At 40.3% G+C, this 27115-nt stretch overlaps 1 protein-coding gene across 5 annotated transcripts in view; it reads left to right on the forward strand.

Annotated features, from left to right (window-relative positions):
• ZNF385B (zinc finger protein 385B) overlaps window positions 1-27115 on the forward strand; it is a 188555-nt gene that overhangs the window by 16246 nt on the left and 145194 nt on the right. For 3 of the 5 annotated variants that reach the window (XM_064161886.1, XM_064161896.1, XM_064161903.1), the window contains exons 2-3: window positions 6754-6839; window positions 19125-19427. In XM_064161886.1, the coding sequence (XP_064017956.1) occupies window positions 19127-19427 (301 nt within the window). In that variant the 5' untranslated portion in view covers window positions 6754-6839; window positions 19125-19126. Of the gene's footprint in view, window positions 1-6753; window positions 6840-19124; window positions 19428-27115 lie in introns of those variants that run through there. The other 2 variants (XM_064161913.1, XM_064161935.1) reach the window with 2 other exon arrangements.

A 27115-nucleotide genomic window follows, 5' to 3' on the forward strand; every position in this document is an offset into this window, starting at 1 on the left:
GGTATGATCGGATAGAATATTTCATTCAAATTGGGAAATATTTTTTTTATTAAAAAGGCAAACAGTGGATGCTGTACTGGCACTGTTTAGGCTTGTTATGTTTTAGAAACCTTGGGATTAGTGTTTATCTGTCCCATAAAGGACACAAATCATTTAGATTAGAAGTAATCTGCTTGTATTGAAGTACAAATTATAGCACAAAGGCCATTCAAGTGGGTTAAGTGACCAGGGTTGGTAAACACCATATGACTGCTGATTGGTCCACGAAAGAGTATTAACTGAAAGATAATGATGGATTTTAATCCAAATCTCTAAAGCACAACATCTGTAGATCCCAAATGAGTTCACTCTCCAACACAATTTTAGAACATTGGTTTTGTTTCCAACTATTTCTCTTGCACGAGAATTTATTTTGAAGTGTAATTCCTTATTCCTTCATAGAATGTAGCTGTTCCATACAGCTTTCTTTGATTAGATTTCTATTTCACTTTCAGTAAATATGTTTTTTATGCACAATGGAGAAACAGCAGAGTGTTTATTTCAGAGTTCGGCGGTATGCTAGGGTGAATCATTAGTGTGATTTAGTTTAGGAAACTCAGTGCATGTTCTTCCTTGTTCATGTCTTATCAGCAGACTAAGAAGTCCACTTAAGTGTTTAAAAAAAAAAAAAAAAGGCAAATTGAATATCAGGTATTCCATAATTACTGATGCTGGGGGCAAAGGATGGCAAGTAAATGTTTATCACTGTTTATCATGTGAATTTTGGAGTGTAGTTTTTGCTTTATTTCGAGGGGTCTATTTGTACTCCATAGATGGGAATTGCATCAGATAACAATGAATTTATGGTGCTCTGAGACTGAGAAGTGGCAACTTTTTAGGAGAACAATGTAACGTCATTTATGATGTGAAATAAAAGAATTACACAAGCTGTTTTCATTAATTACTTTTGTGCTGAGGCTATTCTGCTTTTTTTACGGGTGTTGTTGCAATCGAAACTTTGCAAAGTTACAGGTTCTGTCTTAAATCCCCCCCCCCCCCAATTGTGTCTACCCTGATACATGCACTTTCATTAAAAGAATTGGATGAGTGACTTCAGAAGAAGAATAGCTTTAACTTTATGATTTCCTGGTCCATCTCTTTTGTATGGAAAGTTCAACAAGAGAACAGATGAAGTGGTCCTAAACTATGGTCTACAGTGCTAACAGATGCAGGCAGAAGACTTAGGTTCTTTATACTCTTTCATCTTAACTGTTTTCATATCTAGAAAATGTACATGATTAAGTTATTCCTCTATTACTATTCAGGATTTATTCAGATAATCTAGATGAGATATGCCCTCATGGCACAAGCAGGCATTAGTTCAGCAGGAGCAGGGAGGTCATTCTGCCCCTGTACTCTGCACTGGTTAGACCACACTTTGAGTATTGTGTTCAGTTCTGGGCTCCCCAGTTTAAAAGGGACGTTGAGATGCTTGAGCGTGTCCAGAGAAGGGCAACGAGGCTGGTGAGAGGCCTTGAGCACAGCCCTATGAGGAGAGGCTGAGGGAGCTGGGATTGTTTAGCCTGGAGAAGAGGAGGCTCAGGGGTGACCTTATTGCTGTCTACAACTACCTGAGGGGTGGTTGTGGCCAGGAGGAGGTTGCTCTCTTCTCTCAGGTGGCCAGCACCAGAACAAGAGGACACAGCCTCAGGCTGCGCCAGGGGAGATTTAGGCTGGAGGTGAGGAGAAAGTTCTTCACTGAGAGAGTCATTGGACACTGGATGGGCTGCCCGGGGAGGTGGTGGAGTCGCCGTCCCTGGGGCACTTCAAGACAAGGTTGGATGTGGCACTTGGTGCCATGGTCTAGCCTTGAGCTCTGTGGTAAAGGGTTGGACTTGATGATCTGTGAGGTCTCTTCCAACCCTGATGATACTATGATACTAGTTTAGCCTGTGTACTGTACCTACAGATGGTTTTGAGAGCAATAGGGTGGGTGGTACCTGACTTGTGTTTTGTCCTTGTGATGTAGGTACGCCTAATGCTACAGCAAGTGTTAATAGCTATGGATCTTGTCCTTCCCTTTGCAGTATTTGTTTGATGATGCTGAAACAGGTGCTTGTGGTGAATTTAATGACTGTGGAATTTCAGAAATAACATTTTGAGTAAGTTAATTATGTTCTGGGGAAGGCTCTGGCTACAAAACAAGGTTTTCCAAGGGGAAATAGAAAATATAATTGGAAAATTAGCAACTGTATTCTGAAACTCAGTCCTTAATATTAATTCCTTTGCAAGGATATTGTGTGGGATCACTGAAATCTAGTTGCTTTTCTGTGGCAGATGACAGTCTGTTTCTGCTGACAGCTGAACTGGGCATCTTTTTTTCATGTCTTAGCTATGGGCTGATAAATTTTTTTAAAACAATAAAGTGGCATTAAATTGACAGTTTGGGTTACTGATTGAATTGGTCATTTGGTGTAAATCAAAGACAGAACAGCTGAGAGCTCTTGATGCTTTCCAGTTCTTGGATTCTTATGCCCAATGAAGCACAAACAAATAAAAAAATCTTATTTATATGTTGCTTTTAAGTATTGTGTTAAATGAACTAGTGATGCCCAACCTTGTTGTGTTTTTTTGGGGCGAAGGAAGCATTAATGTTGCAACTGCAAAACCGCTGAGTCCCCATCTGGAGTTCAGGCAGCTGATTTGATTACTGATTGTGATGAGTTCAGATGGACATGAATGCAGAGAAGGAGCATTCTGGTTGAGGAAAAGGAGAACTTAAGGGGTTTTTTTATGGGGAAACTTTGTGAGTCTTGGAAATTAGGGGCTAAGGAAAAAAGGGAGATTGTGGGAACACAGATAAAGAGGAAACATCTGCCTTCTGATGCGTTTATGGACTGCATGCACCAGGGAAACAGGGACTTCAAATCAACACTGCATCAGAAGAAGCAGCTGGAAAACTTTGTGTGACCAAATACAGGCCTGCTTGCTGGAGCTTTGTCCTGGTTGAGGTGGCTGTTTTGAGTTGTTTCGGGGTTTTGTTCATTTGCTTGTAGTTTTTTCTTTTTGTGTGTGTGATGTGGGGTTTTTTTGTTTGTTTGTTTTTGTTTTTAAAGTTCTTGTGCTTCTTACAGTGATAAAGAATAGCAGCAGTACAGGACTTGATCAAGTGCATGGCTGAAGGCACATCAACAGTCCTGCCTAGCTGCCAGAAATATTGTCAGCTCTGAACATTCAAAAATCTTGTCAGGTCCAAGAAGAAAATAGAAATTGGTTTATCTTTAATTCCCTTCTAGTTCCTGACTGAAAATATGAACCCTAAAGGCTCATCTCTAGAAGGATTAAAAAGCTAGGAGTTCCTAGGGATTTTATGACTGCACAAACAAAGCTTAAGAAAAATGCTTAATACTGTAAGATATAATTCTGAGACCTAGCAACCCTGATGAGTGGAGTGTCATAAGCAAAAGAAACATCAGACTGATAAATCAGTTTTTCTTAAGTGAATCCAATTGTTTGATGTTTCAGAATGTCATATTTGTGATGTGAGTACAGGAGGCATAGTCAATCCACTGGACTTTTTAAGGCAATAGGTGTGTTTAAAACTGTCTGAAACTGTGTTCAGTTATCAGGTATTCAGCATGGTATAACCTGAGTATAGGAGACTGAAAAGAAATATCTCACGAGAGTAAAATGAGCTTCTGAAGGGTATCTTTGGCTGTAAATACTAAACTAAAAGCTTCTTGTAGTGCACCTCAGCGTTTTCAAGTGTAAAAAATACATATTCTGCTCACACTTCCATCTTTCTGGGGGTTATATTTATTCAGAGGGGATTAACGTCCAATTTTCAGTGTGACTGCCTTCATCAGAAGTTTATCCCTTTGAAAAGTGGCATTTTACATTTATAGTAACAGTATGCATGAATTTCTTTGAAGACTTCAGATTCATGGTTATAAAATGAAAGGTGGAAAAATGTTTGTATTTCTAAAGAGGGTCCAGAATTGTATTCTGTGCAGGATGGCAGTATAAGACTAACTGATATAATTTTGTATGTCAGATCTTTTTGTGTTAAATACCTTTGTGATACTGAATTTTAATTAAATTTCTGATTACATGGACATTTAATAAAGCCATGTGTTCTGCTGACAGCTGCAGTAGGATGCATAGATTGGAATTTGTGGTCTCTGCAGTAGGGAAGTAGCCTGGGATGATTTAAAGCAATTGACAGTTGTACTGGACAATTTAAAGCAACTGAGAGTTGTACTAAGTAATTGAAAGAGTAAGGACACCTTTTGTTAAGGAGTATGGAGGAATTCTACCCTTTGCCTCTTACTGCCTCTGGTTCCTTGTGTGGGAGGAGAGGAGTGACAAATCTCTCACTTTGCATGCACTTCTCCAGATTTTCTTTCTTAGTCCCTACCTTTTCTTAAAAGCTGAGCTGCCATTTGAAGGTGACCAGTCTATTTTGTTCTTCTGCTCTGTCTCTGCTCCACATGTTATGCATGCTAGAGGAGATGATGCACCCATGCTGACTAGAGGTGTTTTCTTTGCAGCATCTGCTACCAGGCTTCCAGGAAGATCTTTACTGATGCAGCCGTGTTGGTGTAGGCTGTAGCACCTGGGGCTTTTGCAGTGTTTATCTACTCTGCCACCTCCCTGAGACCATTGCAGCACACTTCTCTTATTTCTATGCACTACAGACCTTCACCATCTCTCCTTTGTGCCTTGTTTTTCTGATCTTAAAGATTTAAAGTCAGTTTGGACATGTTTTAAAATTTCACTTCTTAAGGGGTGATCTTAGGCAATATAGTTTTTTTTGGATGTGTACAGACAGTGATGTAACCTTTACACTTGTGCAAGAGTAAACTCCCTGCCTCAGTGAAAGGTTTTAGTGTAGCTTGTGATTTAAAAACGTTCAGAAAAATACTCTGGTGGATTCTTCTCTGTTTTCTGGCTTTAGAGCTTTATCAATGTACAAAAAAGAAATTTAATTCTATGATTCAAGAAGAATGGATAGAATTATTGTATGCAGTCTGAGTGCTTACTGGCAGCAGATTGGGGAGATTGCTGCATTCTCTGTTAACCATCCATAAATGGGCATGACAGATGAAGCAAGAGGAATTTTCCGCTGTTTGTGAGGCAGGCAGAAGATGTCACACTAGTTCTGTGTTTTAATTGACTTTCCTTTCCTCTGTGTGTGCATAGTATGACAGCACATGAGCAAGAGCACAAGAAGATTATCTGGAGATATGGGGGCAGGAAAAAAGCAGGGCTGTGCAAGGCATCGTAAGATGGAGAACAAATGTCAAAACGATAGCAGCAGGGAGATTAAAGGAAAAGAGACAGAAAAATCATCCTGTCAGCAAGAAATAAACTTTATAAAAATCATTTTAAGCAAAGAAATTGTAAAGCTCTGTAGAATTTTATCTTGCTTCCTGGTCTCAGGTTCCTTCTAGTTCCCTCTGAGTTTGTGGTCTGTATGTCCTTTTTGTTACTGATCACAATAAGAGTACTTTGCTGCCTTGATGGCGTTAGAGGTGAGGCCAGCAGCACATTTCAAATTGTTCCTGATTTACTACGTGTCTGTAACAGTGTAACTTACCCTTAATTTATGGGGCCTTTAGAGAGCTATAGCCTCCAGACCTGTCTGATCTAAAGTAAACTAACTTAGTAGATTTCAAAAAGTCTTCTAAACTTGACAGCAGATGGCACATGCTTTTTGTTTAGCCCTGCATATACTATCTTGGTGGGTGGTAACTGCCTTAGGACAAAATCAGCATCCCACCAGTCACCATCTGGGATGGCAGATGATATGTGGGACTGTCATGAATAAGCATTCTGATGTTTGTAAATGTCCGAAGGAAGACACTGCTTGTTAACACGGCAGTTAGTATGTAGTCAACACTATGAGAAGCTCACTTTATGTAGAAACCAGCAAAAGATGTGCACGTGCCTCGAGTCCATCTCTAATATGGGTGGCTGTGAGGTGATTCTTCCATATCCATAGTTTGTTCATTTTGATGATGATACTGAATGACCCCTATTTAGGCTGACCTTAATCTTTGTGTTTTTGTGCTGAAAAAAGAATCTTCTGTTTCTTAGCTATTGTTCCAGAGATGATGTTCAGATACTTCATATCAAATCATACCTGAAGCAGATAATGAGCACAAAGGCTAGCTATAAATTGTGCCCTTGCTTTCACAGCGTAGTCTGAGTTGATTAGTGAAGAGAGAGGACAATTTGGACAAAAATGACGTGAAGAACACCTCATAGTTTTGTTTCAGATTCAGGAGTGGAAACACATCTTCCAGCCCTACTACTCTGGCTTCTCCTCAGGTAGTCGATGCACAGATAGAAGTGTGAACCATGAAGATACCCACTGACATTTTCCTTTATTCTCTTCATCCTTGCCTCTGTGAACTAAGCCTCTCTTCTAGACTTAAGTGGTTTGAGAAATACTGTTTAGACCAGTTTTGCTTGGAAGGGTCATTTTTCTTTTATGTGACAGGCTCTTTCTATAGAGTATTTTAGATGGAAAAGCTGGTCCCAAGGAAGCTCTGGGCTGATTCAAGTACAAATGCCTCTGAAGCAAAGAAGTCTGCACATCTATCATGCAATTTGCTTTATACTGCAGTTAAGGCACCTGGCTTGCTTTGTGTTAAAGCACGTTCTATTTGCACTTAACTGGTCCACTGAAATGGGTATGAAGCAAAAGTTTTATGAATGGTATCTAATTTAGTGTTTCATATAGCTAACTTGAATATTCTTCTTCTTCAGGATACTTGGTGCTGAATATCTACAAGTGTTTATGCAGTCCAGTGCTATTGGAACTGCCAATGGTTCTTTGGTATGAAGATTTTGAGGTAGGAGGACTATACTGTCTGAGTCTATTGAAGTGTTTTTTTTCCTTAAATATGATATACAAATAGTGTAAATTTTATGCAGCTGCATAATAAGAGGGAAGAAAATCAAACCCTCACATTCTTAATTCAAGTAATACCTTTCAGGTTAGAATGCAAATGTAAATGTTAAAGTTATGTCCAAATGTTTATCAAACCCAAATAAGATGAATGCAGTAGTTGGGCTGCATGACCTGGAGTGCAAAGACATGAAGAGTGTTTGTCTGTCCAATGTGTATGAACAAGTACACTCACCCCAACAGACTGCTGGGGAGAGAGTAGAGTGGATTATCTGCAGCATGGAAGCACATGCATGTGCTGTTTATGGATCAGTGTGAGTTGTCAGCAAAACCAGCAAAAGGGTGCCTCACTTTTTATGAACGGAAGTGTGTATTTTAACTGCAGGCAGCAGTCGCTTAAAGCCCAAAGTGGTTGGCAGCTCGAGTTTAGGAGAGATCTGCATAAGTCTGTGGTTGGGCAGGAGGGATTAGGGAGTGGCCACATTCTCAGCTCTGCCAGAGGCTTCTCCAGGTTCAGTGTCAGCAAAACCTATGTTTAGCTATGGTTCCTTTTAAACACAGAAGACGGGAAGTGAAAGATTACATTCCTGATGTGCTAAATTCAACCTGGTCTGGTTCTGCAGATGACTTCAGATTAGATGATCCACTTGCCTAGTTTTACGGGCTGTTTTTAGGTTCACTGCCAGTTGGATAATTACCTTATAACTGGATCATAAATCTTAAGTAACTAATAAGACAAAATGTATCTTAGGTTCCTTTACCTTTGTACTATAAGGGAACATTTCTTTCCAGACTTTTTCAGTTCCAAAAAAGAATCAATAGTTTACATAGAGAATTAGTCTCTTATGGATGACTAAATAGGGACCAACCTTTAGGGGCACTTCAGGATTGATGTTTGCTGCCACTGATCGTTCTTGCGGTTTTGAGCAGGCTTTCTTCCTCTTAGTGCTGTCAGGCAAGCTACTACGTCTCAATCTCACGTTATTTCTGAACATAGCTTGTTCTTTGTTCATGCTCAGCTATTACATTCCCACAGTCCTCAAAGTTCTTGTTCTTTTGTATCGTTACCAGGCTTTATCCTGAATGAAGGATTTCCAGTACAACTTAGACCCAGCTCCTAATATTGTCAGACTTAGGCTATATGAATAAGACGACTGTCTACTATGCATGACTTTCTGTAGTGGCTTCCTTATATGATGAGGTGAATTCCATGGCTTTCTGTAGTGGCTTCCTTATATGATGAGGTGAATTCCATGGCTTTCTGTAGTGGCTTCCTTATATGATGAGGTGAATTCCATGGCTTTCTGTAGTGGCTTCCTCATATGATGAGGTGAATTTCATGGCTTTCTGTAGTGGCTTCCTTATATGATGAGGTGAATTCCATGGCTTTCTCTAGTGGCTTCCTTATATGATGAGGTGAATTCTCAATGCTATTGAGAAAGGTAGGAAATGATTTTTGCTTCCTGAGACCAAAGCTTTACTTAGTCCTCAAATGTGATTAGCTCAAGCAAGATAAAGCAACAGCCAGGTACAAATACTCTGTGGGAATTTCCCATTATGTCTGTGGGTTCTGGTCTTTATTCATGCAAGTTCATGCCTAAAACTCTTAAAGATTAAAATAGATAGTTCACTAAAAGTACCTTACATCTTGTATCAGTTCTCCAATTAGGTAAAAACCATTTGGTTTACAGTGGGTATTATGCTATTTTATGTTCTCAGAGGTGATTCTAAAATATAGAGAATTAATTTGTTCTCTTATAAAGCTCTACTTTTTTGGGGTATTTTTATTGCTGTAGGCAGGTTCAGACTAATCTTCTACATAATTCTTCTATATAATTCTTCTGCATAATTAATTCTGTGATTCTGTGATAATTTCCTTTTATAAGCTTGTTTTCAGCTCTTTTCAGTTGTAAAATGTGATGAAGATACATCTTCTTTGTTTTAAACAATTTCAATGTTACTCAGTGTAGATTTATTTTTTTCCCTGTGGAAGACCACAAGAGGAGTCCTTTGATTGAAAAGAATATTTGGATGCAATACTGAATGATGCAAGTGAAAAAAACCCAAATCTAGTAATTTTGTAGAAATCTAGATATTTAGGAAATAGTCTTAGAAAATTATCTTAGAGACAATATAATTAAATCTATTTTATTAAATTGGTGATTGATAAGAGAGTTCCCTAGTCTCAAGGAAGCAGATAATGAAAGTGGGCATAATTGAGAATATGCTGAAGAAAAGCCACTTTGTATATTTCCACTTAGAAAAATTTAAAAAGTAGATTCAAAATTGTTTAATCTTGAGAGGCTGCTATTAAAATGACCTGTACATTCCATGTATTTTAAAAGCATCTCACCTATGTTTGAAGTTAATGACTATTTTTTTGCTGACTGGCATTTTGGCATATGAGATGTTTTAATTCTGGATTTGTCTAACAGAATTAATTTAAGTTTGATACATATATAAAAATCAGACTTAGATTTATTTATTTGGGTTTCCACCTTCTTCTTGGGTGTTGTTTAGAAATACAGAATATTTTGGTCTTAGGTCTTTGACAAAAAGCTAGTTTTTTTTGATGAAATTATATGTAAATATGACCCAGTAGGGATTGTAAGTGATGTCTGGTTGTGACCTTTGTTTTTGTTGTTGAGGACACTAAGATACACAGACTACACAGTAGGATTTGGCAGTGTGGTTATCAAGAATGTTGTATGGATCAATGGACTTGTTGATAGAGCAGGCTGCCTGGAGAGGTGGTGGAGTCACTATCCCTGGAGGTGTTAAAGAGTGGATGTGGTGCTTGAGGCTATGGTCTAGTGATTAAGGATGCTGGGATGAAGGTTGGACTGGATGATCCTGGTGCTCCTTTCCAACCATAGTGATTCATAGTGATTAGATGTTGTGCTGAGGGATTTGGTTTAGTCAAGGACTTGTCAGTGTTGAACTAATGATTGGTAAAGACCTTCAAGATCATTGAGTCCAATCTAAGAATTTCTGTGTGATTCTGTGTGGAGAAAACTAAGGGAGTCAAGTAGCATTCTGCTGTCAGATCTATTGCCATTGATAAACTTACACACACGGTAGGGGATGACAAAAGAGTAGGAGAATCCACGATATCTGTCTGGACTCCAAACCTATTTAACGCTCTTGTGAGAAGTCAGCTATGTTGTATTAGGTAAGGATATATCTCTTTGTGTAAATTTAGTACTGTTAATGTTAAGAATGCCAGAGATCTTAAGTATGTGGGCTAGAGAGGGAAGGATCAACCTTATAATTAAAGCTAGCTACAAACATGGGCAAGGGAGGTTGTAGCCAGGTGGGGGTTGGTCTCTTCTTCCAGGCAACCAGCAACAGAACAAGGGGACACAGTCTGAAGTTGTGCTGGGGGAAGTACAGGCTGGATATTAGGAGGAAGTTCTTCGCATAGAGAGTGATTTGCCATTGGAATGGGCTGCCCAGGGAGGTGGTGTAGTCGCCATCCCTGGAGGTGTTCAAGAAAAGCCTGGATGAGGCACTTAGTGCCATGATCTAGTTGACTGGCTAGGGCTGGGTTATAGGTTGGACTAGATGATCTTGGAGGTCTCTTCCAACCTGGTTGATTCTATGATTCTATTATTTTTCAATTGCTCCAATTTTAGCTGAGCTCACAATCTAGTACAGTAAGTGTAACTTAGGTTTTCTTAATGTGGATAAATTTCAGTGCTGGTGGAACAAAGCAAAATGCTGTACTAGCTAGTTGAATGTTTTCAGTTTTCTGAATTACCTTGTACTGAACAGCTAATGTTTGTGTTGTGAAACAACCATCTGTTTTTCTAGTTTAAAGAGAAACTCGTTCAAATGTTAAGTACTCTAAAATGTGTCTGTGAGGAAGCTGTCAGACATTTGTCATACTACACCATTCAAAACTTTTCATGCACAGGAATAGCAAAGCTGGCTTTCTATTCATTTTTGCCTTGATAAACCAGCATCAAAACAAGCTGAAAAAAATACTTAACACAGTTTGGTCAGTATGCTATAATTCATACAGTCATAGAATGTTTTGGGTTGGAAAAGACATTGAAAGGTCATCTAGTCCAACCTTCAGAAGCATGTTGCTCAGAGCCCTGTCCAACCTGACCTTGAATGATTCCAGGGATAGGGTATTTACCACCAGCTTGGGCAACCTGTGTCAGCATTTCACCACTCTCTTGAAGAATTTGTTTAACTTTTTCTTTAGCCTGAATCTACCCTCTTATACTTTAAAACCATTACCCCATGTCCTATTACAACAGGCCCTGAAGGCATAGAAATGTATTTACTTTCCCAAACCATCCAGTTTTCACTGTAACATTGAATTAAAATATTTTGTGTGCTCTGTGAGCAGAGATGGAAGAAATAAGTGAGAGCTGGTTTGGTGCATATGGATGGTTAATAACTAGTCTGACACATGGAAACTTTGCAGACTATGATGCCTCCTTGAGGAATTTCAAGACACGATGAAGATTAAACATGGCAGTTTTCTGTTTTGATTTGTACTGAAAGAAAGAGGAACACATCTCTGAAAGAAAACTGGTCCCTTAAACATATGGAGAATTTTTCAAGATTGGCTTCAAAATAGTCTCTAGTGCTTTTTTAACACTGTAGGATACTGCACACAAGGCACTATACATATGCTATTCACCACGGTATCCTAGTAGAACTTGTTGCCCAGATGGTGCAAACCATATGTCTCTTGATAGTTTATCTGTGTTTGGAAAATACTGTCTAAAAATATAAGAAAGGTCCCAAGACTTCTCAAAAGCAGCTCTCATGAGTTTCTTTTAAATAATGCTCTGGCTGTATTCAGGCTGGTTCTTCTGTCTTTCTTTTACTTCCATTCTTTTTCTTTTTCATTGCCTTTTTTGGTTTTGTTTTGTTTTCTTATCGATGTGTGTGCGAGTGTTTTATGGCAGAGTGGAGGAACTATGGAATCATGATTGTTCTGTTTCGAGTCACAGTATCACAGCATCATCAGGGTTGGAAGAGACCTCACAGATCATCAAGTCCAACCCTTTACCACAGAGCTCAAGGCTAGACCATGGCACCAAGTGCCACGTCCAACCTTGCCTTGAACAGCTCCAGGGACGGCGACTCCACCACCTCCCCGGGCAGCCCATTCCAGTGTCCAATGACTCTCTCAGTGAAGAACTTTCTCCTCACCTCGAGCCTAAATTTCCCCTGGCGCAGCCTGAGGCTGTGTCCTCTTGTTCTGGCGCTGGCCACCTGAGAGAAGGGAGCAACCTCCTCCTGGCCACAACCACCCCTCAGGTAGACAAAGCACTTAAGGCATGTATGCAGTCTTCACTAGGCCATCTGCATAGGTAGGTTTCACCATAGGAGGTGCTTAGGAGGTGTACTGCATGAGGGCTGGACTTAGGTCTCCCTCTATTTTTTTTTTTTCTCTTCCCCTCCCTTCCCCAGTTGCCTCAGCGAACCTTTTTGGAAAGGTGACAGTGCAGAAAGCCAGATAATTATTGTATTTGTCCCTGTACTTCTGAAACACATTTGATTATTTGCAAAGGCTAAAGGAGAACATAGTGTTTGCCCATATATAAGTTGTTTTGCTTACCTGGCAGAGATCCACAGAGAGTCTGCAGTGTAATTACATTTCCAGCATAGCGGTTCTTTGAAGTTTCAACTACTTAGGAATGGGCATTGCAAAAGTTTAGAACAGCACTCAGGGAAATAATGCTTCATGTAACCCTCACTAACTCATAGGATAACCAAAGCTGATTTCCTTTGAGCTGAGATTTGCACATTTTCACCTACAGCGATGACTTATATAATACTTCTTTGTATCTCCTCTGAAAGCACACCTCTATTTAAAAGTAAATTAGCTAAATTGAAAGGCTAATTGCCTTGAGCTTCAAGTATAGATGATGTCCATGCTTAGATTTCTTTACCAGCTGAAAGAGGCTGAGAAGATGTGGTTTCAGCAATCCTAACAGGGTATCTTATGACACCTAAGAAATTGAATGTGGTGTCATAAATCACTAATTCATTCGTGCTCCAGTATTGCTTGCAGAATCTATTTGGATAGATTAGTTCTGTGTACTGAAGAGGAAACGTGATGGGAGGACAACTTGTTTAGTTTGGTAACAGCTTATGTGAAATCCTTGAAAATCTCTTATACTTGCATTGCTGCTTTTTATGATTTCAGACAGAGTGAAAATTAATATATCTGGTTTGAATCAGAACTTAGTTTTGCAAGAGAAAGGACCAGACTTCCAAGTACCTGTGGAAAATTTGTATGGCACACTATCCCTTTACAGATCTAGATGTTTCTGGGTCATTTTAGCCCTATGTTTTCTAATGTATTTGGATGCTTTTCTTTGTTTCATGTTTCCTGTTTGTGTTTTTTCCCCCTTTGTTTTCAATTTTTAATAGGGTCTGGTCCTCTTAAGTCATTGAGTGAATACAGCTACAGTAATATAGCACTACCTTTGTAATGTGTCTGCCTCTCCAAGTGTGATTCACAGAACCATGGCCTTTTTAAACGAGACATTACAATCTGTGGATATTGTTATGTATCAGCTGCTGCTGAGACTTGGCTTGTACTGTGCATACCACGGTGGGAGCTTAAAAGATTCATCTATTGTATTTCCCCCTTATTTCCATCCTTTCCCCCTTTTTAATGAACTCATATTCTTGCTTTTAGTCTTAAACATACTTCTAAATAGTTCTCAATCTCTATTTTACTTCAATTGATTTTTTTTTTAGTATTGCAGAATATAATGATCATGTAACTTCTCTGTATTCTCAGCTCACTGACTGTAGTCTCAAGTAGCTGTTTCTGTTACATGATAACGTTATTGAGCTATGTGTAAGCCTGAGGAACAAAATGGCCCCATTTCATATCTGACTCAGGGTGAGTGAGAATAAGCAGCATCCAGAACTCTTCAAAATCTGTCTGCAGTGGAAAGCTCTTTTTTTTAAAGGAAAAAGACACTTGCCAGATGCCCACTTGCATAAATTTGAGTGATGATAAAATGTAGAGAACAGGAAGAATGATCCAATCTTTTGGGTTGTGGCATATTTGTTTGGGTTTTTTGTGGTTGATTGGTTGGTTTGGGGTTTTATTGCAGTTTAATGTGTGTGTGCAAATTTCTCTAATCAAAGTATAAAGCATTCAGATAGCTTTCTAAAGAGGAGCTTCTTCTTACAAAATACATTGCATTCATGGTGAAATTGTTAACACTGACTGAATACAGAATTGTATTTGTTCTGTATATTCTAGAGTCAGGAGATTTCAGTGGACAGTTTAAAATGTGTGTTTTTCCAACCCTAACTTTAAAGAAGAAAGGAAGAAACTAAATTTTGAAAAAAAAAAAAAAAAAAGGGACTTTTCATGTAATAACCTTCTTGGGTTTTTTTTGAGCAAACACACCACAACAGTTAGAACGCTTCTGTTATGGTAGGAGTTGTAGTATGGTGTGAAAGATGGATGTACAGTATAACCTTGGTGTATGCTTACCACCAACATTTTCCTCTTAAACACTTTAAAAGGGACTGGACAAGACTTTTCAAATGCAGGTAATGTGCTGTACCAAATGTACAGGACTCTCATGTCCTGGGAAGACAAGGGCTGAGATTGCTGTGTAGGGACAGACCAGCTCCAGAGGGCTAGCATGATATGGTCTCTGGTTGTACGCACCGGTCCTCTCCAAGGTCCTACTGTTCAAAGTATGCTGCTGAAAACCATCCTAAAGCTAAGGGTTAAGGTGCTTAATGCAGGTATTCCTTCAGAAGTGCTTTGCATCCGTGGCTGCCTGCAGCTGATGTAAGGTCAGCTCTGCTCATAATCAGGTGTCCCGGGTTAGGGTGCATCCCTCCTCTGATAGAATAAACTCACAACACTGATTCTTTTTTTTTTTTTGGAAAGTCAAGGAAAAATTAAATTGTACTTTTTCTAGTTTCAGTATAACAGTATAAAGAGAAATAAATTACTAGAGAAAAAAAACACAATAAACTTAAGGAAGGTGGGGAAGGGGTCAAGCAGCAGTGAAGCAACAAAAGCAGCAGCAGCCAAAACATCAGCCAGGGAAGATAGCAGACAGGCCCAGCTCAAGCTGCAGAAGCCAGCAAGGGGAAAGAACAAGCTGTGCTTCTAGACATAAGGCTCTTGATGCTCCAGTGAAATGATATTAACTTATTTATTGTTGCCATTATATGGCCTGTCCCTGGAATGTTCACCTCTCCCCTATATCTGAGCTTGAAAATTAGCTCAAACAGCCACATCAGGTCACCTTTTAATTTAGATGCAGAGCTGAAGGCAATCAAGGTATTTAAAAAAAAAAAATCAGTTTATGGTCTTTAATTCTTAAATTAGTAGCCAGAGATTAGTTTAAGGACTCATTTGTCCTCTGTTAATGCACCTAAGACAGTACTTTGTAAAAAAAAGTTTGTAAAAAAAAAAAACAAAAGTGAGTTTGTAAAAAAAAAAACAAAACCCAAAGGTGAAATTTGGACAGTAGTTTCTTCTTGTCTAAAGGTTTATTTTCCATGTGTGCTAGCAGATGGAATGCTGCTTTGAAGAGTAGGTGTGGTCCTTGTTCTTTCTGGGTGTGACCACATGAAAAATATTTTTGGTCACATCAGGAGTGCACTTTTGATGCAACTGTTCTGATCTTCCTAGGAGTCCATGTATCTCTTGCTGCAGTGGTAATGGCCTAATGCAGTATCACCTTAGTGCTTTTCAAAATAAACCCTCTTTGAAAGGTTCTGCTGCTGTTACAGGTAATCAGCAGCAGCTGTCTGCATCACCAGTTTGCCTTTTAGCCCACGAGCTTCCTGCTGCAGATGTTTGCCTCAGCCACTTTTAAACGTGTCTAAAATGAGTTTAAAATCTTGTAGATTATTGAAATAATTACATTTTGAATTATTATTTGATTTTTGCAGTCAAAGTTGTGATGTTTCTGACAAGCTAGTGTTTTTAAACTGTTAACTATCATTGAAGAATTATGTTTGATTGCAATGCAATGTAATGTACAAAAAATACAACAATGCTGTTTTAAACGTTTAGAGAAAACAAAGGGGTGTATGTGAAACTATTTATAGTTTTAAAAATACATTGAAAAGCTACAAATATCAAAGCTCTAAGCAGATTAAATTTTCAGGTGAAAATGTCATCTAAGTTCAGCTGAGTTGAGGATCCTGGTTGCTTGCCTTGAAATATGATACTCACGCTTAAATGATTTAGTGTGACAGTGCCTAGCCTGGTTTTTTTTTTCAGGATCACTAGTGTGTTTTCTTTTTTCTAAAAGCACTAGGTACCTAGACCTTACAAATACTTCCAATCATCATTTTTTGGTGTTAATATTTAATATGGTGCATATCTTACTGTACTGATTATATTGTTTGTGAATTTGATGGCAGAACTGTCACATATGCGAAATGAATACATGGCTATGAACTCAGTTTAAAACTCTTGGTCATGCTTGACTTGGAAAATCATAGAATCAACCAGGTTGGAGGAGACCTCCAAGAGCATCCACTCCAACCTAGCACTCAGCCCTATCCAATCAACTAGACTGTGGCACTAAGTGCCTCATCCAGTCTTTTCTTGAACACCTTCAGAGATCACAACTCCACCACTTCCCTGGGCAGCCCATTCCAATGCCAGTCAGTCTCTCTGGCAAGAACTTCCTTCTAACATCCAGACTAGACCTACCCTGGCACAACTTGAGACTGTGTCCCCTTGTTCTGTTGCTGGTTGCCTGGGAGAAGAGATCAACCCCAACCTGGCTACAACCTCCCTTCAGGTAGTTGTAGACAGCAATGAGGTCACCCCTGAGCCTCCTCTTCTCCAGGCTAAACAACCCCAGCTCCCTCAGCCTCTCCTCATAGGGTTTGTGTTCCAGGCCCCTCACCAGCTTTGTTGCCCTTCTCTAGACATGTTCCAGCACCTCAACATCTCTCCTGAATTGAGGGGCCCAGAACTGGACACAGGACTCAAGCTGTGGCTTGATCAGTGTTGAGTCCAGGGGAAGAATAACCTCCCTTGTCCTACTGGCCACACTCTTCCTGATGCAGGCCAGGATGCCATTGGCTCTCTTGGCCACCTGGGCACACTGCTGGCTCATCTTTAGCCTACCATCTACCAGTACCCCCGGGTCCCTTTCTTCCTGGCTGCTCTCCAGCCACTCAGTCCCCAGTCTGTAGCGCTGCTTGGGGTTGTTGTGGCCAAAGTGCAGAACCCTGCACTTGGCCTTGTTAAATCTCATCCCATTGGCCTCTGCCCACCGATCCAGCCTGTCCAGGTCCCTCTGCAGGGCTCTCCTACCTTCCAACAGATCAACACCTGCTCCTAGCTTGGTGTCATCAGCAAACTTAGATGATGGACTTTAATCCCCTGGTCCAGATCATCAATAAAGATATTGAACAGGACTGATCCTTGGGGGACACCACTGATGACTGGCTGCCAACTGGATGTACCAATACAAAAATTTTAATCATGGTCTAGAGTTAGGAATGTGATTAAATACTATCCCATCATATAAAAGACTACTTAACCTTTTCTCTGAAGTTTGTTGCCATTTGCATAGCTGTGCTATGACTGCTTTTTAGTTTTGTTTTGTGTGTGTATAGGTGTACTCTTTCTTGTTCCACTGTCTATTGGAGTGATGTATGTGCCAAAGATCCATGTGGTGGTTTGAGGCTAATTGGAATATTTTAATGAGAAAAATCAGATGATAAGCTGTGAAAAGGAAACAATGGTATGTCTGTTTCACTCATAGGCTTGCTGAGATGTATAAAAACAAGAACACAAGCATAGATAAGAAAAAATGTGTGTCTCTGCTGGAGTTAGCATCTGTGATTTTCTCCCTGGGCTTTTTTTTTAACTAATCCTTCCACTTATAACCCCCTTGGCTGATCCTCCAAACTCACCTTGCACGTAAGGTATACTCTGGGGTAAGGTAGAGGGGTGGAAAGGTGGTTGGGAGCCCCTCCTGGGGACTCTGATTTTGGGGAGGAATATTGTGTTTCCGTATTACTTTTAACTTGTATAGTTCTGTATACTGCTGTAAATATTGTAAATACCTACTTGTATATTGTGCCAGGCTGTAAATATAAAACTTCATTCCTTAACTTCCAGACATCTGAGTCTAGTCTGGGTGATTTCATAAGAGTGGGGGGGCAGGTAACTCCCAAACCATCACAATCCATGCTACTGTGGTCCTTGGACTGAAAAAGAGACCTTTTATTTGAAGCCTCTGTCCTTCTCAAAGCCGAATATTGGTGCATTCTTGCCTGGAAAGAGCTTTTCTGCACAGCTTCGTGAGCCAGCCTTCAGCTGATACAGATATTTGAGAGAATAAATGTAAAGAGCACTTTTTTTAGTCAGGAAAACAGTAGTATTTTCTGTTTGAGCTACCGTAAACCCTTATTCCTTTTATAAAGAGACTTCCCTTCTTCTGTTTTGGTTTAGGAGCATATTTTAAAGAAAATACACACTTGTGCACATCCCTTCCCCTGCCATATAGATTTTTTGTTTTGAGTAGCTTGGCTTGTTTATCATGATGAGTTTTTTACTCATTAGGGACAAGTATGCATATTCCAGGTTCTTGGATGGTTGTTTAGGGACTCTCATTTCCTGTGTATTTGTGTAGCTCTTGGAAGACTGTCTTCTAGCTGACATTTTTCCACATAATAGTTTCAATTGTGAAGGCATTGAAGTCTAATGTAGATCACACTTTAATATTTGTATGAAGAATGAGAATTTGGGTGTATATAAAAGTGGAAACTAATAATCAATCTCACTTGAACAGTCTACTGTCTTCCAGTAGTTCAGTAACATCTTTGGTAGGCATCTATTTGGTTGAATAATTCTATTTGGGGCAGTGGGGACTGCTACAGTCAGTGGAAAGAGAAAATCCCTGCAACCACCATGTAGTGAGGTGGAAAAAATATATTTGAAAGTTATCTTAACCTCTACTAGAGATGCAATAATAAACCTGCTTTAAAATAGTGAGTTTGGAAAGAAAATAATGAGTCATCAGTGTGTGCAGACTATCATTTATTGCCAACTTGTTATTTCTGAGCTCTGCTGTGTCACAAATGTGTATTTCTTCTATTATGTGACACCTCTGCAGTTTGGAACCTTTTTCGTTGGGACTGGTCTTTGGTTTATGCTGTATAGAATTGCAAAACACAAAATGCTTGTTTTGTAGTGAGTGCTATTAGTTGGCTTCCAACAATTTTGTCTGCTTTGTAGGTATGAAACGTCCATTAAGTCCTGAACACATCTCTGAAGATGGGATTATGAATCAACCAGCTGTTCTACAGAGCTTTGAAGAAAAGGGACTGAGGAACGACAGACAGGACTATCAATTAAGCAAAGAAAAAAAGAAGGTACTGTTTTCTTTCTGTGAAGTGTGCAATATACAACTGAACTCTGCGGCACAAGCTCAAGTTCATTACAATGGGAAGTCTCACCTGAAAAGGGTGAAGCAACTAAATAATGGAAAACTCCCTACAAGTACAGCTACTGGCACTTTGTATGCAACTACAAGCACAGGTATGTGAGTAATATCAGATGTTGGATTTTAGTCAAGATCTAAGGAAGCTTTTAACCTCTACTAATAATTAATAACATCTTGTCCCATTTAGTATCACTAGTCTATTTCTTTCCTGTAAAGCCAACTTGTATTGAAGCAATATTGCATTAGTGCCTGATTGATGACTGGGGTGAGACTTGTGTAGTTGAGATATGGTCTATTTAAAAGTGGGTGTTGTGGTTTCAGATAGTCGTGCATTTTGTCTTCTGTTCCCAAAACAAAGTTTTGGAAGGATGCTGTGTGTACAGGAGAAACTTCTAAAAGATAGGGAGTGGTGGGAAGGGCGGGAGGAGAGATGGAATTTACAGGCCTGGCCTTTTAAGTGGTTCAGCTTTCAATGTTCTAGGTTTTAGCTATAACCATTCAAGTGAGAAGTAATTTGAATACAATACTTTTTACTTATTGGGGAAAATAAAGGTCCCAAATGCTTGGGCAAAAGGCAATTTACATGCATAATGTAAAGGTAAAAAGTGCATAATGTGGTTTTGGTTTCTGCATATGTTGTGAGTTTGGTGGGTTTTGTTGTGGGGTTTTTTGGGTGTTTGCTTTAATTATTGTTACTATTTCATGGTTAGACTCAGCTTATAACTTACAGCTTTTCTGAGAAAAACGTAGTGTTTCTTCACTTCTCTGCACATGTAAGAAAGGTCAGATCTTGTATGACCGTGAGGGTAAGGATGTTGTGACTCCTTTTTTCAAGGGCTTCTGGCATAGAGTAAGGGATTGCAGTGTAGGATTGTTCTTCTGTGATGTTTCAACAACGTTGAAGAAAAAATGTTAGAGCAGCTTAAGGATGCTTTGCTTTCTGGTAGTTGACATTCTTTCTTCCCTTCTGTTTATTTTGCTAAAGAAAATTTAGCAGTTTTAGGCATTCTATAGAGTCCTCAATGGCCAAAGCTGATACTAAAAGGTTTTGTTTACATCTTAAAGTATAGCAAGTCATCCTTTCTGGGTCTGAGATGTATAAAATGCTAAAGGTTAAATGAATTGTTGTTTAGAAGAAGCAAAAATTGCTGATTGTTACCACTTGGTATTGATGAAGTAACATCTCTAATCTTCACTAAAGAAGTGGTATTAATTTTATTAGAGACATTTTTAATTACCACATGAGAAAACTTCTTTTGGGATTTTTGGTTTGTGTAGAAGCTGTCAAACTATATTAAAGAGTTTAACTGTGGTTGTTTTGGTTTGGTGGTTGTTGTTTGGTGGTGGTTTTTGTGATGCATGTCAGCAGAAACTTCTGCTTGCAGGGTGGCAGATGTAGAATCATAGAATGTTTTGGTTTGAAAGCAACCTTCAAGATCATTTGTTTCTAACCCCTGTGCCATGGGTAGGGACATTTCCCACTGGACTAGTTCATCCAAGGCCCCATCCAACCTGCCTTTCAACACTGCCAGGAATGAGAATTCTACAGCTTCTCTGGGCAACCTGTTTCAATGTCTTGCCACTCTCATTTAAGCCATGAAAGGTCTGTAATAGTTTGGAGATTCTCTTGTGAACTGCTTTCTGGCATTTTTTTGTTCTGCTTTTGAGTATTTTTTTGTGTGTTTATTGTTTGTTTGTTTGTTTTGTGTGTTTTTTCCTTTGGTTTTCTTTTTTTTTTCCTGGTTTTCGTTCTTGTTAATTGAATTTTCTTTCTTTTTTTTTTTTCCTTTTCTTTAAAGTCAGTGGTATTGTTTCATTTGGTTTAGAACCAAGCAGTATTGTCACTTGGATAAGGGCTGTGGTCCAAAAGATTTAATTTCTGTTGAATAAACACCTGTGCCTTCTTTAAATAGCTGAGTATCTATGAGGCATTCTTGTTTAATTTCATTTCTTCTATATACTGATAGAAAGCATTGAAAATGTTTGCACTGCATATTTTCCATTGCTTTTTTGTTAGCTGGACTCCTGCATCTGATGTCTTTGCTGTCATTCTTGGGGATGACATCTCTGACATTATTGCTCAAAGAATGCTCTTCTAAGGATATTTTCCATTTGCTGGGTCATGTGCTTTGGAGTTACTAAATAGCTTAGCAGTTAACATTCACCTTTTGTTGTGCTTTGTTCACTGGTCTCTACATTACAGTGCATGCAAATTATTTACTTAGCTATGCTGGTCTATCCAGTGCATGTTGAAATAGACATTTTATTCCCACAAGTGGGGGGTGTTAGTTTCATAGCAGTGAAAAGAAAGAAATGCATTGCATACACAGTTGATTATTATAATTGCAGAGACAATTTAATAGGCTGCTTAAATGCCAGTAGAAGAAGAGGATGTACTGAAATGTAGTTCTTGAGGAACATTTTCCAAAAATGAGTAGAAATTAATTTTCTTTAAAATTGGCATTATCCAGGCTCAGTTTTAATCCGTGATCTCTGGAGTGTTGTTGCCTCTTGTAATGGGAGTCTGCCTTTCCTGTTTCTTTGGCTAACACTGTAAACAGAATTAATTGTGCAGATGGTAGAAGAAATTATATTCATCTCACCTCACCAGTGAACAGACTTTATTCCATGTGTGAAGGAAATAAATAGCTATTCTCACTCTTCATTGTTCTAAACTACGTACCTTTCTAGTGAACTAGGTAGTGAATGGTTCAACACAGCTCTGGTAGATTTTTGGCTCTCATTGGAGTTTTCTTCTATCATCATAAGATGAATGTGAAATTAATAATATTCCTGGGAGAAAATAAGGTGAGTGTAAAATATAGATGACTGTAAATATTCTCTGACAGAACAGATACCAGGATTAGAGACCTGCCAGAACTCTTCTTGATAATGTGTCAGAACTGATTTGTGCACCATAAAAGCCTCCAGCCTTCTTGGCTCTTGGTGGACTTTACTTCAAATGGGGATGAATATAAAGGAGTTGTCAGACATATTTTCATATTCATCCTCTCTTGAGATCCTCTCTGTGACAGACAGCCTTAATTGTTACAAAGTATCCTTTTAATTGTTGACCTCCAGTGTGTTTTACAACTATATACCTTCTATTTGTTGTTTGTAACTTTCAGTGCTAGGTAATACTCCTCCTACTACTTGTAGCGTTGATTAACAGTTAATAACTGTGGAAGTCTGATTCTTGGCAGATCTTGGTGGTAATACCCCATGGTGTATAGAAGAGGGAGTTTTATGTATTTGAAGTCTAAATATCTTTTTAGAGGTAAATTCAAATATAGAGGAAAAAAAAAAAGAGTATGATTTCCATAGAATTTCAAAGTGTATTTAGATTCTTTCACTAAAATTTTGCCTCCCCCACATGATTACTGAAATCTAGAAGTTATTTTGCTATTGCACCTGATTTCAGTTACTTCAAGAAAAAAAAAAAAGTTTTATAGCTGCTTTTCTTTATATTGATCAAATTGAAAACATTATTAAATAGGAAAGCTTTGGTGATTTAATCCATTTTATTGAACTCTTCATTTTCCTCAGATTGGTGTTAAAAATTATGTGTGTGAAAAAAACTAGCTTACTGGAAAATTATATTGTGTGTGATGTTAGAGCCTTTGTTTTTGCTTACATTACATTATGATTACTTTACATTTTGCTTATGTTATAGGATCAAAGGATGTTAGGGGTTGGAAGAGATTTCTTGAGATTTTTGGGTCCAACTCTTGTGCCGGAGCAGGACCATGTAATCTAGCACAGGTCACACAGGAATGCATCCAGATGGGTCTTGAAAGTCTCCAGAGAAGGAGAATCCACAACCTCCCTGGGGAGCCTGTTTCAGTGCTCCATAACCCTTACAGAGAAGAAGTTCTTCCTTATGTTGAGGTGGAGCATCCTGTGCTGTAGTTTCCATCCATTGCCCCTGTCAGAAGGCACAAGTGAGAAGAGGCTGTCCCTTCCTTCTTGACATGCAGCCCTCATGTATTTATGTGATCCCCACTCAGTCTTCTCTCCAGAATAAAAAGCACCAGGTCTCTCAGCCTTTCCTCACAATGCAGTGCTCCAGTCCCTTAGTCATCACTGTAGCCTTCTGATGGACTCCCAAGTAGATTCCTGTCCCTCTTGAACCGGAGAGTCCAGAACTGGATGCAGTCCTCCAGATGGGGCCTCACTAGGGCAAAGTAGAGGGGAAGGAGAACATCCCTTGCTCTGCTGGACACACTCTTCTTAATGCACCCCAGGACACTATAGAGCCTCCTGGCCACAAAGGCACATTGCTGTCTCACATGAGCCAGCAGTGTGCCCAGGTGGCCAAGAGAGCCAGTGGCATCCTGGCCTGCATCAGGAATGGTGTGGTCAGCAGGAGCAGGGAGGTCATTCTGCCCCTGTACTCTGCACTGGTTAGACCACACCTTGAGTACTGTGTTCAGTTCTGGGCCCCCCAGTTTAAAAGGGACATTGAGATGCTTGAGCGTGTCCAGAGAAGGGCGACAAGGCTGGTGAGAGGCCTTGAGCATAAGCCCTATGAGGAGAGGCTGAGGGAGCTGGGATTGTTTAGCCTGGAGAAGAGGAGGCTCAGGGGTGACCTCATTGCTGTCTACAACTACCTGAGGGGTGGTTGTGGCCAGGAGGAGGTTGCTCTCTTCTCTCAGGTGGCCAGTGCCAGAACAAGAGGACACAGCCTCAGGCTGCGCCAGGGGAGATTTAGGCTCGAGGTGAGGAGAAAGTTCTTCACTGAGAGAGTCATTGGACACTGGAATGGGCTGCCCGGGGAGGTGGTGGAGTCTCCGTCCCTGGGGCAGTTCAAGGCAAGATTGGACGTGGCACTTGGTGCCATGGTCTAGCCTTGAGCTCTGTGGTAAAGGGTTGGACTTGATGATCTGTGAGGTCTCTTCCAACCCTGATGATACTGTGACTCTTAGGTATTTCTCCACGGGGCTGCTTTCTAGCAGACCACCTGCTGAGTAGCTGTTCATTACCAGTGGTACACATTCTCCATCTTAGTGCAGCTAAGGGTGACGTTTGTCCCTGATGCCATTCACAGGGGTCATCCTTACCCTTGTGCCGAGCATATCTGATGCACAGCCAGGCTGCTGCCAGAAGGAAGCAAGTCCCAAGCAAAGAAGAAAACATGTATTTGCTTCTGCAGACTGAATTGGAAATGATTTCAGTTATTTCCTATAAACAGGAAAAGAAAGAGTAGTTTCTTGCAGCTTTAGAGAAATGTGTTTTGGAATGAGGCTGTTCAAGCTTTTCAGCAGCATGTGCTGGAACCCTGCAGCAGCGCTAACTGCAGGTCAGGTCACACCCCTAATCCCTCCTGATACCCTGAAAACAAGAGCTAAAGCAGCTCCACTTCAAATAAGGAGGCACCGGGTTTGAGAGTGTGATACGGACTCGGCTAATTAAAGATCGTTTGCTTCTTTAGCTGCTAACAGATAACTGATGAGTTGCGTGTTGAGAGAATACAGCTAAGCGAGGAGAGGATCTGGGGCAGCCAAGGCTGGCTGCGGGCGGGCAAAGTTTCCACGAGGTGGCGCTGCAGCCCGGGCATTGAGCGGGCGAGCTGCCGCCGGGGGCTGCGCGGCGCTGTGCTGCCGCCGGGGGCTCCGCAGGGCTCCGCTGCCGCGCTTCTCTTACCAAGCCTTTTTTTAATTAAGCGAGCTGTCTGTAGAGATAACACCGCGTTCTTTCTTAATGCGTTTTGTGGGTGACTTAGTTCTGTTTCTCACCGCTCTCCTTTGGAGCTGACGCCAGTTTTGCGGCACAGTTTCTCATTACTTGTTCCTGGGCTGCTATCTCGTGGGAAACCTCCTCATTGCCTCCCTTGCAGCCACGCTAAGGTGGGGATAATGAAGACCTACACTTCTGTTGTGTCCATGTCTTAAACTATGCCACAAAAAGGGCCTGGTAATGCAAAGAGTCTTTCTTCACTTTTGGCAAGAGAGATTAGAACTGCTTTGCCTCCTTGTGTGATGCCATGCTACTGGAACCTGGAATAAAGCCTACTAAGCAGGCATGCTTTCCAGTTAATGCAGACAGGGAGCCTCACCAAGTCCTCAGGATTATCTTTCAAACGATCTGTGGACTACATAGCTAACTTGTACATTATTTTGCCAAATGTCTAAAGTTAGAAGTGCAAATAGTGAAGAAAAGGACCTTCTTTAACATCTGATTTTGATTAAGAATTATCTAATCATCTGACTTGTTCTTTCTCTCAAAGACCAAAAGTGACTATTAGGTAGACATTGAGAAATTATTCTGAAAATATTCCAGCTAGCCTTAGATCCACAGAGCCACCTTTGGCCTGATGCCTTTGAAGAACACTTTTTTTTTTAATGGAACAGTAAAGAAATTGCCTTGCCAGGTGACTAGATCAGTGCAGGATTAAACAGAGGTCTGTCACAACAGAATGAAGCTGCAGTTTTAGTGGAGTTTTTCCTTGGTTTTTCATTGCCAGAAGAATCTCATCCTAAACAGAGGTCTTTGTAAGTAGGTTTGAATCCTTAGCTGTGCCAAGACTAGATATTTGGCAAGTACCCTTATTGCCATCTAAAGCCACTTTGTGCCAACTTAATGGAGAACAGATTTTTTGCCCATTTTGATCTAGCTTCTCAAATTCCTTGTCAATGTTTATCTTTCATTTTTCTAAAGATGAGCAATCTGACTTCTGTTACAGAAGATATGTATGAACTGTTCTGCTGTGTACTCAAAGGAATTTTGAGTTATCCCAAGAAGGTGATGCTTCCCCTGTACTCAGCACTGGTCAGGCCGCACCTTGAGTGCTGTGTCCAGTTCTGGGCTACTCAATTCAAGAGAGATGTTGAGATACTGGAATGTGTCCAGAGAAGGGTGATGAAGCTGAAGAGGGGCCTAGAACACAAGCCCTATGAGGAGAGACTGAGGGAGCTGGTTTTGTTTAGGCTGGAGAAGAGGAGGCTCAGGGATGACCTCGTTGCTATCTACAACTACCTGAAGGGAGGCTGTAGCCAGGTGGGGGTTGGTCTCTTCTCCCAGGCAACCAGCAACAGAACAAGGGGACACAGTCTCAAGTTGTGCCGGGGAATGTCTAGTCTGGATGTTAGGAGGAAGTTTTTCCCAGAGAGAGTGATTGGCATTGGAATGGACTGCTCAGGGAAGTGGTGGAGTTGCTGTCCCTGGAGGTGTTGAAGAAAAGCCTGGATGAGGCACTTAGTGCCATGGTCTAGTTGACTGGCTAGGGCTGGGTGCTAGTTTGGGCTGGATGATCTTGCAGGTCTCTTCCAACCCAGTTGATTCTGTGATTGTGTGTATGTATGAACTATAAGCATTAGCCAAAATGTGCTGAGAGCTGTGTGGTACTAAATGCATGCACACTTAGCTATACAACTGGTGTGTAAAACTAGACAAGAGGGGGACAGCAGAAAGCACTGTACTCTTGCTTTTTCTTCTGTTATGCACAAACCTTTTTTAGACTTGTAGTAGTTAGATCTTTAATGTTTGTGAGCTGCGTCCTACAGAGTGTGTGCATACATGGCTGTAGAATTGATGTGTAAGACTACAGAGGAGAGACGGATAGTAGAAAGCACTGTGAGCTTACTCTTTCTTATGCCCAAATCCTTTTTAGACTTGTAGGTCAGTACTGCTTCTGGATCTGCTGCCTACAGTGCAACCACTTGGAAAGGAGTTTGAAAAACCTTGCTGCTGCAAGGACACAAAGTGGAGTAACAATTTGGGGCTTTCTCTGTCTGCCCCCTGTGTGAAAGGGAAGTTGGTCCCTATTCTGCTATCCTGTTTTGCT

Source organism: Pogoniulus pusillus, chromosome 2, assembly GCF_015220805.1.
Source record: "Pogoniulus pusillus isolate bPogPus1 chromosome 2, bPogPus1.pri, whole genome shotgun sequence".
Classification (NCBI taxonomy): domain Eukaryota; kingdom Metazoa; phylum Chordata; class Aves; order Piciformes; family Lybiidae; genus Pogoniulus; species Pogoniulus pusillus.